Genomic DNA, 12,604 nt, shown 5'->3' on the forward strand with positions numbered 1-12,604 from the left:
GGAGAATGCCAGACATAGTAGGTATTTCTCCATGAAGAGTCTCTCTTGTCAAAACTGTAGAATAAAATGTATTATACTTGTATCTTGTAAATCACATTATAAAGCACTCGAGGAATGATCAGCCAGTTGGACTGCTCGACTTCTGATATATAAAGTGATCTCCTTTCATAGAGCCAACTTTCTTGATTGTCCTATAGGAAGTTAAGATTTTATTTGTGGCTCTGCTATCACTTACAGTTGTAATTGCTTTTCATTGGGAGTTCAGGTTGCTCAGCAGTTGGCAAAATTGAACCATTAGGACTTGTTTGTTTGTATACTGTGGACCAAATTCAGAGGCAAGTCTAAGATGTAATTTACTGTATTTCACTCCAGCTCTTTTGATACGTTACAGTTAAGACATAGATGGACTCTGACTTCCATCTTATAGATGTATCTTGTAGTATGCTCCATCTCCCTATTTTAATGATAAATGCTAGTCAGTTTCCTGCTGCACCCTACTGGACCAAATGCAAAAGTGATGTGTAAGAGGGGAAGGAGGTGGGGTATTCATGTTACTTGTGAGTGTGCACAGTGAGGAGGCAAGAAGGTTATAAATTTCACCAGTTTAGACTCCCTGAAACAAACCTGTGAATGTCTCACTCAGTTTATGAACATGTAAAATATGTACAATTTAGACACCCAATCGCTATGATTAACCTTGGTGTGCACCTTGCTTTTTGAACTTCCATCAAAAACAAATTTTCAAAGACCTTTGGTCAGCTCTTGTCTGTCTCAAGGAGCTGTTAGTAGTTTGGGGTTTTTTTTTACGGTGCTTTCAGAGTACTACAAAGTCTAGTCCCTCTTTTGGAGAAATACCCATTATTTTTTTCCCTTTCTTTCTTTCCTTCTTTCTTTCTGTTATAGCTCTGTAATTCTGATTGTGATTTCAGTTAGTACGATTTCATAAACCTGTCAGATGGGAATCTGGGAAACAAGGGATGTCCCTTATTGAATGCCACGGTCACCAATCTGAGGATGGAATACTGATGAGATGAAAATATAAAGCTGAAAAGTGTCAAGTCTTCTGGTATATTCATGTGCTACAATTTTGCAACTACAGTTTAACAGGCAGTTCAAAGATCTTCAATCTAGCCGAAAGAAAACAAATGGTTTCGAATAGAACAGATGTTAATACTCTATTTGCCAAATTAATTAAGAAATAATTTGGATCCTAATACTTAATATGACAATGAATATGGCATGATTAAGTTTTTTCAGAATGGTTTTTACAGTTCAGCATCATAATACAGCTTAATAAAATACCTTTCAAAACATGTGCTTTTCTTTAGGGAAGCAAAGAAACAGACTGGAACCAATGGATACCATATTTGTTAAGCAGGTTAAAGAAGGTGGACCTGCTTTCGAAGCTGGATTATGCACAGGTGCTGTTCTTTTTATAGTGCTAATTTAATATAAACAAAGCTATAATTTTTCTGCAGTCTTGTCTTTCATCTTGATTATTGTACTTTCTGGACTCGCTTACTCTCACCTCTCCCTCTGTGGACTGCCCAAAACATTGCTACTATAGTCTTCTTTCAGTCCCACTACTCTGACCACGCAATTCACCCCTTTGATTATTTTTCAATGGCTTCCTGTTTCCCTACCAAAACTCATGCTCCTTTTCCTTGCCTATAAAGTGTTACATAATCTTGCCCCCACCTTAATCTTGGCTCCTGTTTTGTATTGCCTCCTCTCCCACTGTCTGCTCTTCAATTCTCTGTTTGCTGCTGCTTTACTTTTTTACAACCTTTTCTTTTATGGTGTCAGTCATGTGACCACTCCACCTAGCCATAGTTTGAGCATTGTCGCCAGATTTGTCCTCTGCCCTCTCTCTTCTGTCGGACCTCTACATCAAACCCAACTCTTCAAGCAATCCTTCTGCTCTTCTTCTGCTCTCCTGTAATTCCCTCGTCTTCCTTTTCCTGAGTGGTTGTCCTGTATTTTTCATGTTTTTGTGTTATTTATTTGTTTTAATGCCCTAAACCCCCAATCAAGACTGGGGTCCTATTGTGATAGGTGCTATGCAAACATAAAGGAAGATGTGAAGAGCTTATAATTAATATAAGACAAGGGACAGGTGAATGTGACAAACAGAAGGGAAGTGTTGAGGGAAGACCAGGGCTAACAGGAGTTTAATATGGTTACATAGGTTAAGTGCATAACTTGATGGGTTTCAAGTCATTTAACCCTCCGCCTTCCCACTTCCCACCTATTTTAAAGCAAATAAATATGAGCAATCCCCATTTGGCCTTCTCCCTAACAATTATTTTGCTTGCTTTGTCTGATTTAGTCCATACATTCTTTGAAGCAGAGAATACATCTGATGCTGGCAAAACACTCCTGGTCTGGATCAGCCAAAGTTGCGCTTTATACCGGTATAGTAAACACCCCCCCAAGTCCCCACAAGCAAAACAATCTATACCAGGATATAACTGTGCACTACATAATTCTGCCTGCATGCCTAGATTGATCAGGCTCTCACCTCTTGCCACCTGTGACCAACATGGCTATGCTGGCACAAGCCTGGTGTAGGTTTAGCCTAAGTTTTGTAATAATTTGTGGTTCTTTATTTAAATTTCTCACAAAAGAAAATGTTTAGCAGGAACAATAATACAAGTTATGCAACTACAGATCATGTAGCCGGATACCATTGTAAATGTGAATTTCTATTCTTAAAAGTATGGCAAACGCTATACTACACAAAAGCAATACATGTGTGTCAGAGAACACCTCTGACTTGGCTGTTGAGATTTTTTTAATAATAGTGTACATGTATTAATTGTCTGGAATAGGGTAATTTTGTAAGTTTTTTTCAAAAGAAATATGAAAACTCTAGGGCATTTAGAAATTTAAAAAATCAAAGCACTAACTTTCCAGGCTCTGCAGTACATCCTATTTTTTCTCCTCACTCTGGTATAGTTTTACAATAGCAAGCATTCTCTGAGCAACAATGGCATCATTTGATGCTGGTGTATAGAGAGATGTTTTAGCTTGATAAATTGCAACTTATATTGAAGTTGTACAAAGAGAGCATGTTACTTTTCTGACTGAGGGTGAAATTCAGCATTTGCCATACTGGAAAGGATAAAATCAGTACAGAGAATATTTTATTTTCAGACTTATTTAAAAAAAAAAAAAAAAAAGGAAACCCAGATGGGGAGAGAATAAATTATAATTTTTTAAAAAAATTACCTGTGTCCTTTTAAGGAGATTGCTGATAGTCATAATATCTAATTAGGTCAGGTTGCTTTTTCTGTTAAAAACTTTAGATTGAAATGTATTGTGTCTGTATCTTGTAAATCACATTATAAAGCACTTAGGGAATGGTCAGCCAGTTAGATTGCTCAGCTTCTGACACAATCACTTTGTATATAGTTAGATCTGATTTTGTGGAACCAACTTTTCTTGAGTTGTTCCATTGCAACATATGGTTTTATTTCATTTTATGGTTACGCTAAAGAGGTTAAAACATTCTGAAATCTAATATGAACTAAAGTTGTTACGTTTCATTATTTTTGTCAGTTTGTATTTCATTGCTGCAAGGCCCTTATTTTGTATTATTGAATGTCTCATTCACAGTTTGATTGGACAGAAACACCCAGTTTGTCAGTGGATCAGTTGCCTGGAAAAACTAAATGTGGCTTGCTGTAATATAGAGATTTGTGATAATCTTGAAAGGAAAGAATCTGAAAATTGAAAGGATAGCCTAACTGCAGAATGGTTTAGTTTAAACATTTTTCATAGTTTGATGTAGTTTTTGTATTCATAAGTCTAATTGGGTTGTTGCTGAGCAGGTCCATAGTTTCCATGTTTGACTCTCCAAGCTTTTTACCTCCAAGATCACATCTGAGAATCCCGAACATAGTAGAAAGCAATTACAATATCTGTAACTGTAATGGGCCTGATTCTCCCATGCTTTGCCCCTTATGTACACCTATGCAAAGTGGGTATAAAATGCTATCAGAATGTTTTGCAGTCACGCAGCACAAATGTAATGACTACACAACATACAAGGCAGGAGAGAATTGGTACCAGTGTGTTCAGATTGATTCACAGTGTTGCCAAAAAGTATAGAGGTGGATTTAATCATTGGATAACTGTAACAACAACTTTTACCTGCTTCTTCCCACCTACGACAGAGCAAAGCCCCTTCCGCCTTTATAATCCTCCTTCAATCCCTCCATTCCTGAGGCTGAGTCTGTCCTGAGTGCCACTTAAGCTTCCAGGCAATTCCTTTTTTGAGTCATTGGGCACTTGCTCCAAGCTGACCCATATCACTTCTGCTGGTTCCCAGCCTGAGAGCTGATGTGAAAATCACGGGGAGAGCAGGCTGGAGACTAAAAACTCCACAGGAAAACAGGTGATATGAGGCAATCTAAGAATGTTCATCATTACTTAATATTCCTGCGTGAAAACAAGTAGTACCAAATAAGTGGGCAAGATTTGAAGCTATAATTTAAAAAAACGGTTCCTATTTTCAGAGCCAAAGGGAAGGATCTGATGGTATTTGGAAGAAGACCTGCAATATGGCTGAACTTCTTAGAACAGGATTAAAAAACCCCTAAGTATGTAGCTCCTGGCCTAAATAATGACAATTTTTATCTGTAAATTTTTTTTTGTAGCTTGAGAATGATTCAAGCATTCCAGGCTAAACTGTGGCTTCAGAAAAATCCAACACTTCAGTGGAATTAGGTAGGGAATTCACAGTGATCTACCTACTTATCTGGAGTTTGGCCTTCCACTAGCCAAGATAGCTGATCAGTCATATGGATTATCAGCAGAGAGGATGTTTGGCATCAAATTATCTTAGGTAGTATTGCTTCTTATTCTTGCTCACCTTTGGGAAACTACTTTAGCTAGCAATACCAGTTCAGCAAAACAATCAGCTGAAACAAGGACCCAGATGCACTGTTCAGAGTTTACATTTGTAAACCTCCAGTATACTGTCCTCTGTTAATCACGTGTTGAAAATCATGTGTACAGTCTAACCAGTAAAAAAGGAACCATTAGGTCCATTCAGCCGGGTTAGATCTTCATGTGGAACTTTGTCCTCAGCAAGATGCCAGCAAGCAGGAGAGGTGATCACTCAAGAGTCTGCAGAAGTCATGCATTCCAACAAGTCTCCGGTATATATCTGAGGCCACGTCTAGACTACGCGCCGGATCGGCGCGTTAAAATCGATTGCTCGGGGATTGAAATATCGCGTCTGGTCTGGACGTGATATCTCGATCCCAGAGCGTGCTTAGATCGATTCCGGAACTCCAGCTAGACGACCGGACTTCCGGATTCGACACAGCGAGCCGCGCGGATCGATCCCGCGCGGTGAAGACGGGTGAGTAAATCGATTTTAGATATTCGATTTCAGCTACGCAATTCTCGTAGCTGAAATTGCGTATCTAAAGTGGATTTAATCTCGTAGTGTAGACCTGGCCTGCAATTGGTTAACCTCTTCTGTTCATATAGGGAAGATTGTATCTAAGAAAAATAAGAATTCTTCCTCTCTCCGTTATTAGAAGAGTTTAAGCCTTCTTTGCTCCTGTTTCAAAGACTCTTAAGTTGTTGTCCTTCCTTAAACATTTTCTATTTTTTTTTTTTTGAGAGAAGACCAGGATATGCACATGATTACTTTATAATTCCTATATTGTGTAAGGGGGACAGCCTCTTTTAGCTCTGTTGTGATAGTGAAGAGGTTAGTTTGTTTCAAAACTGAAAAGGAGCCCACAGTACACAGATTTCTCAGGTTTCCTTTATGTGAAGTTGCCATCTATTTGTGGCTGAAGAGAGAGAAGATTATAATCCGCAGGACCCAACAAAACTACCTGGAAAAGCTCAGAGAAACTGCAGTTCAGTTCTAAATTTGGTCTAGGTGGCACAGAATTAGATCACTGCACCATGTGGATAGATAGTTTGGACATTGAAAAGCTGAAAGTATCATGTAAGCGACACTAGCATTTTAAGGCAAAGAAGGAATTGGAGCAGTTTTAGAAACATTCTCTCTTTATTGCTGTCACTGCTATATTCTAGAACAAAAGAAAATTGCAGTACCTGTTGAAAGGACAGGTGCTACTGCTGGAGGTGTTCTGAATCCAAAATTACCTTTTTTTTTTTTTTTTTTTTTTTTTGTTTCTAAACAAAAGCTTACTTGTAAATAATTTTTTAAACATTTCAATATAGAGAAGTATCCCTCAAAAGTTGTTTTGGAAGCCACATTTTTAAACTAGCCTCTTATATTGTTTGTGCCTGCTTGTGTGTTCAAAAGAGCATTTGTTTGAGCAAATGAGTTATTTAAGGGGTGTAATTTGGGAACATAGAATTAAGTACCACATCTGAATACTTGGCAGAAAAATTTTAATTTTTGTTTTTTATATACACTATCTACACATAAAGAAAAATCTTTTTAAGCAGCAAATAATATGCTTCCAGTTTGTTTTTTGAAGCAAGCTAAACTTAAATTCATTACGTTAGTGATCCTGATTGTGAAGTACTGAAACATCCTTTTAAAATGAATAGAGAAGAATCCAGAGAATTGGAATAGAAACAAATATGCTGTGTTTTAACTTTTTATTTATTTTTCCCCATAGGTGACAGAATTGTAAAAGTTAATGGAGAGAGTGTGATTGGGAAGACATATTCCCAAGTAATTGCTTTAATTCAGAACAGGTAAGATATTTGACTCATTTACAATTTTGAGCGTCAACTTAATACATTGGTTCTAGTGAGGGATGACTATTGCATGATTCTGCAAAAGTGTGACAACCACTGTGTGTGCGTGCAAGTTTGTGTGTATGTATGTATTTAAAAAAAAAAAAAAANCCCCCCCCGCCTCCACAAACTGTTTTGTACTCATAGGAATTGCTGTACTAGCTCAGATCATGGTCCAGCTAAGCTCATATTTGTTTTTCACAGTGGCCTACATCAGATGCTTCAGAAGTATAATAAAGCAATAATAGCGTAATAATCTTCCCCTCCATGAAGGTCTCATTCTAATACCTAATACTTTCAGATTGATTTAAAAAACGAAGCATGAGGTTTTATAGCCCTTCAAAATTTTTGTTAGGATTAACTGTTATAACTCTGGATATTATTGTATGCAGTGCTGTTGTAGCTATGTTGGTCCCAGGATACTAGAAACGCATGGTGGGTGAGATAGCGTATTCAGTCTGAAAAATAGCTCTGTGTAAGCTCAAAAGCTTATATCTCACCAACAGAAGCTGGTCAAATAAAAGATACTACCTCACCCATCTTGTGTCTCTAATCCTTTTTTGAATTTTATTAAATTCTTGGTCTCAATTACATTCTGTGGCAATGAGTTCCACCGTCTAGCGGTTTTGGAAAAAGGATTTCATTTATCAGTATTGAAAGTGCCACCTTTTATTTTCATTGAATGTCCTCTTGTTCTTGTGTTATCAGACCAAGAGAAGGGAAGCTCCTGATTTACCTATTCTATTCCATTCATTATTTTATATACTTTTCCATGTCTCCTCTTATTTGTTTCCCTGTAAAGTAAACAGTCCCAGTGTTTTCAGACTCTTTGAGAGTTTTCCCCATGCCTTTATTCATTCTAGTCTTTAGATGGAATGACTAGTATTGTGCAAACAGGTTCCAGATATGCTGTACCTTTCTTGAGTTGATAGTTAATTTAGAGCCATATGAGAGAGATAATTGAGATTTTTTTTTCCTCATCCTGTGTGCTTTACTTGGCATTTATCAGCATTGAACTTAATTTTCTATTGTATTGTCGATTCGTGTAGTTTGGTTAGGTCCCTCTAAAGTTACTCAGTCTTCTCTGCACTAGGCTAACCTAAATAACTGTCATCTTTAAATTTTGCAACCTTGCTGCTCACTCTATTTAATAATAATCTAGAAAGCAAACTTAAAACAACACATTGTTACCTTTTGCCATGATGAAAACCAACCATTTATTTCTATTTTGTTTCCTGTCTCTTAGCTAGTTTTTTGATACAAGACAGAACTTTGCCTCACAACAGTGACTGCTTAGTTTCTTTAGTAGCTTCTTGTGAGGGACTTGGTCATAGACCTTTTGAAAATTAAATTACTTCCTCCAGTTCTCCTTCATCTACTACTTTACTGATGTTGGGGGAAAAAAATTCTTCTAGATAGTGAGAGATGATTTTTCTTTTCAAAAACTGGTTATACCCTAGCATAGCGCGATTTTCCAGATATGTCAATGCCCTGATTTTAATTATAATTTCAGCCCAATTTAGCAGATATAAATGAAAGACTTACTGGTCTGTAATTCCCCCAATCACCCTTAGAAATAGTTTTAAATATAAATATGATATTGTATGGTATATCGGCTGTTTTTAATGAGACAGCATATTTTGGTACCAGCTCAGCCACTTCATATTTAAACTCCTTGTCTTGGATGTATACAATCTAGGTCTGGTGCCATGTTGCTTTTTAAATTATCAAATTATTCCAGTACCCCTTCTTGTGGCACCTCAATCTCTGATCATACCTCATTGTTATTTCCAGAAAAGGTATATACTGAGTTTTGCAATGTAGATGCCTGTCCTCATTACTGAATGCTATGGACTTCAGCAGTGTGGCTTTTCCTTAATATAGGGCCCAAACTAATGCTTGTTGATGTCAGTGGAAAGAGTCCCCATTGACTTCAATTGGTTTAATCCATATGCCTTTTTGACTTGGAGAAGTCAACTGCATTCATCTAATAGTTTTGAGGGCATGCAGCTTTCTCTCTCAGCTTCTGAGAAGAGATGGTAAAGTTCAATTTATACTATATATACTTTTCTGGAGAATGAGAATAGCTCTGCAGAATTCCCAGAGTGAATTGTTCCAAATGACGCAAGTCCTGAGATTGCTCTTGAATTTAGGTCTTGCACCATTTACCAGTATTTGCCAACCTATTAGATTGGGTCACCAAAATTTTATCTTTATTCACTTGCATACAACAACTTAGACATGATGGGCACTAATTGTAAAAACCTGTAAGAGACTCACATTATTTTACTAGTTATTGTTGAAAATAGACCAAGAAATGAGAGATCAGTATACTGATTCACAGTAACGATTTTTTAGACAGTCATTTGGGGGTTGGAAGAGACACAACTTTGGTTCTTCACTTGTAAGGTAACTCCCTTCTCCATGCGCTGATATATATTTATTCCTATATCTGTAATTTTCACTCCATGCATCTGAAGAAGTATGTTTTTTCACTCATGAAAGCTTATGCCCAAATAAATCTATTAGTCTTTAAAGTGCCTCCGGACTCCTCGTTGTTTGTGGATACAGACTAACACGGCTACCCCTCTGATATTTGAACATTGAATATGGATTTTTACCACCCATCCTTGCATTCTGTTTCCTTCTTAATTTTTCATAACACAAATGTATTGCTGAAACCTTCAGAAGTATACACAAGATTAACATTAGCCACAAAAAAAACCCATTAAATGTGGGCCTTCACGCTGGTCTAGGTTGTGTGTCTTAGTGATTTAATTTTGATGCCTCTTTTGATGCTGGGTTTGACTAAGAACAGCAAATAACTTCATTTTTATGTCATGTTTGCTTGATCAGTGCTTTCCGTAGACATTTCTAAGAATTAATAATGCTTTACCTAATATTCAAACTGTCACTTTCTTTGGTGTGATTCCGATCAGCATTATATAAGTGATAATCTTGCATACATTTTCATGAGTGTTAAGGAAATGAAGAAAACAGTTTAAGATTTCCATAATATCTTGACACCTGGCATGAAGATTTTGAGATTTACAGGTATATTTTACAAATTACGAACACTGGGAGCTCTCAAACCCCTCTGGCACAAGGTTCTATAAATTAACAATCCCATTTCGATCACTCAAAATAGTTGAAGCCTCTTCAGTGACATTTTAGTTTACAAATGTTGGATTTCTTGTGGTGACTCATTGGAAATTAGTCTAGTCTTTTTTACATTTTATTTGAATAGAAGAAAAATCCCTTTAAACAGTTCAGCTAAACAAGCATGAAATATTGGTTGGCAAGAGTAGGAGAGTGATTGATATTCTGCTATATATAAGAGCCGCCGTATCCTCTATAGGAACTACATGAATGGGAACTTTGCATTATCAGCTACGTGGCTTTCTGATATAGAGTCTAAGGTCCTGATGTTGAAGTTGGATCTGCATAGATGATCCTTGCATAGGTATGAACCCTTGCATAATTTGCCTCATTGGGCACTTCATGAGTCCTAAGGTCAGTTCCAACGCTGAAACCTATATTTTTCAGGAGCAATAATGTAAAACTACAGTACCTCTCTCCCATCCTCCTTCTCCAACTGTTACTTGAGAGTTGGGGGGAGTCATCTTCACACAATACAACAGAGTATTGTTAACACTGTTTTTAAAGATGAGCTTATAACTTTACTGCCTATATTAACAGATAAAATGGGAAATGTTGTAAATTTTTATTTTAATGTGTCAATAGTCATGTACCAATTAAACTTATGTTCTAAAAAGACTTTGAAACTTATTTTTGAAGGCTTATTTTTATGGTAGATTACACACTGTTTCTTTCAGTTTATATCAATCTGCTTCTGTAATGATAAAATTGGTTTTAAAAAGTTTAAAGAAACTGTACCATTTGGCTTAGTGTACTATACATTTTCAAATAAATATTATCGGAAAAAAGCTTTTTGAAATCTAATTTCCCACATTATCCTATTTTGAAATCCTACCTTTTTGTCTGTAGTCAGTAACAAGTGGATAAATGAACTACAGAACAGAAGCATGTTTCTTATGTAAAGAATAACTAAGCATATGGTATGCCTTCAAGAATGTGGCTTTGCTTTTGTGGGAAAATAAGTTTTTTATTAAACTGAGTTCTGACCTTTTATTGAAACTTGAACAAACTAGATCTTCTGTGCTCTGGATCTGAAAGTCTCAGAGAGAGTCATTCTCACTCTCTGCAAGGACATTCAGTTTTTTCTTTTGAAAATGGTGAAATCTTGGGGTTCTCCATTTTCCAAAAGAAGGGGCATGGCATTTATTTCTAATGCCTTTAAAGTTGCCCTGTCACTTTTAATTTTTGTTGACATTCCATTTCAATGCAGTCAGCAGCAGTTTTTCCAGTAAGTGTTCATCAGCCATAGTTAAGTCACATAAGATCAGCTCTAATATCCTTGCGTAAGACAGTCAAGACACTGTAAAAATGACTTGGAATCAATTCAGCCTGTTGTTTTAGTGTAGAGCGTCTTCTCTGATGCGAAGATAAGGATTTGTATCAAGATCTGTGCACACCAGGAAATGCAGTGGAGACTCTTAGAGTACCTCTACCCAGAAAAATAAAATAAAACTCCACAGCAGTGATTCTGAGCTCAGGTCCACTGATCTGGGCTTGTGCTAAAATAGCAATGTAGACACTCTCTAACTCAGGACAGAACCCAGTCTCTAAAATGTGCTGGGGGCAGGCTCTTAGAACGCGGGCTCCACCCTGAGCCTGAATGTCCACATGGCTTTTTTTGCCCTGCAGTGCAAGCCCTAGTCAGTAGCCTCGGGTTCTGAGACTTGTTGCTGCGGAACTCTTTTTGCGGTGCAGATGTATTCATGGTTCTTGAGTTGCCTTGGTTTTTGATAGAGCTCATTGACATTGTTTCCAGAATAACACGTTCATAGGATTTGCCTTTGTTTGCGGAATATGAGATTACTGTTTCTTTCTGGGTAACTTCTGAACATTAGTTTTGGACTAGCTGCATGGATTACATTTTTATCATTTCTGTCTGTCTGACCCATCTTTAATCCATTTTCAGTGTGGCATTCCAGACCCATATGTACCTAGGCCGTCTGAAATCAGTGGTCTGTTACTCGTGACTGTTTTTTTTTAATCTTAGTTCTTCCTGTGGGTTTAGTAATCCAGATATAAAGACCAAAGCTTGACATGAGATGCCAATGAATAGCTGGCCATACACCTATTGCCATATGATTTAGCTGATTCCTCCAGGATGAGGTTGAAGCACAATCATGGGATTGGATAGGGATGCTTGCCTTCCTACTGCCTGCACTGTCCTCTCTGCCAGTTTTCAAGACCCTTAAATTAACTTAAGACAGTGGAGAGTGGATAGTTTTACTTGTATTCACATATTTGCAACTTGAATTTTTGTCCAAGATACCGTAGGCAGGTACCATAGTTTGTAGGTATTCTCCCAAAAAGCAGATTTTTTAAAAAAAAGATAGTATAGATACAGTAACTCCTCACTTAATGTTGCATTTTTCAGGAACATAACTATGACTGTAAGAGAAATGATGTTAAGCAAATCCAATTTCCGCATAAGAATTAATGTAAATGGAGCGGGATAGGTTCCAGGGAATTTTTTTTCACCAGACAAAAGTCTGTCTATTCACATACACAGACTGTAAGTTTTAAACAAACAATTTAATACTGTATACAGCAATGATCATTGACTTCACCACCTCAACCAAGCTTCCCAGAGGGTGGAATATTTCCCAGGGAATGCCTTACTGCTAAATGATGAACTAGCACTTGGCTGAGCCCTGAAGGGTTAACACGTTGTTAATGTAGCCCCTCAATCTACAAGGCAGCACAAATG

At 37.2% G+C, this 12,604-nt stretch overlaps 1 protein-coding gene across 5 annotated transcripts in view; it reads left to right on the forward strand.

Annotated features, from left to right (window-relative positions):
- The window catches only part of ARHGAP21 (Rho GTPase activating protein 21), a 208,467-nt gene that overhangs the window by 123,773 nt on the left and 72,090 nt on the right, over positions 1–12,604 (forward strand). For all 5 annotated transcript variants that reach the window (XM_032775680.2, XM_075062282.1, XM_032775676.2 and 2 more), the window contains 2 exons: positions 1,329–1,421; positions 6,621–6,699. In XM_032775680.2, coding sequence (XP_032631571.2) covers positions 1,329–1,421; positions 6,621–6,699 — 172 coding nt within the window. The remainder of the gene's footprint in view (positions 1–1,328; positions 1,422–6,620; positions 6,700–12,604) is intronic.

The sequence above is a fragment of the Chelonoidis abingdonii genome, chromosome 2 (assembly GCF_003597395.2).
Source record: "Chelonoidis abingdonii isolate Lonesome George chromosome 2, CheloAbing_2.0, whole genome shotgun sequence".
In the NCBI taxonomy this organism is placed as follows: domain Eukaryota; kingdom Metazoa; phylum Chordata; order Testudines; family Testudinidae; genus Chelonoidis; species Chelonoidis abingdonii.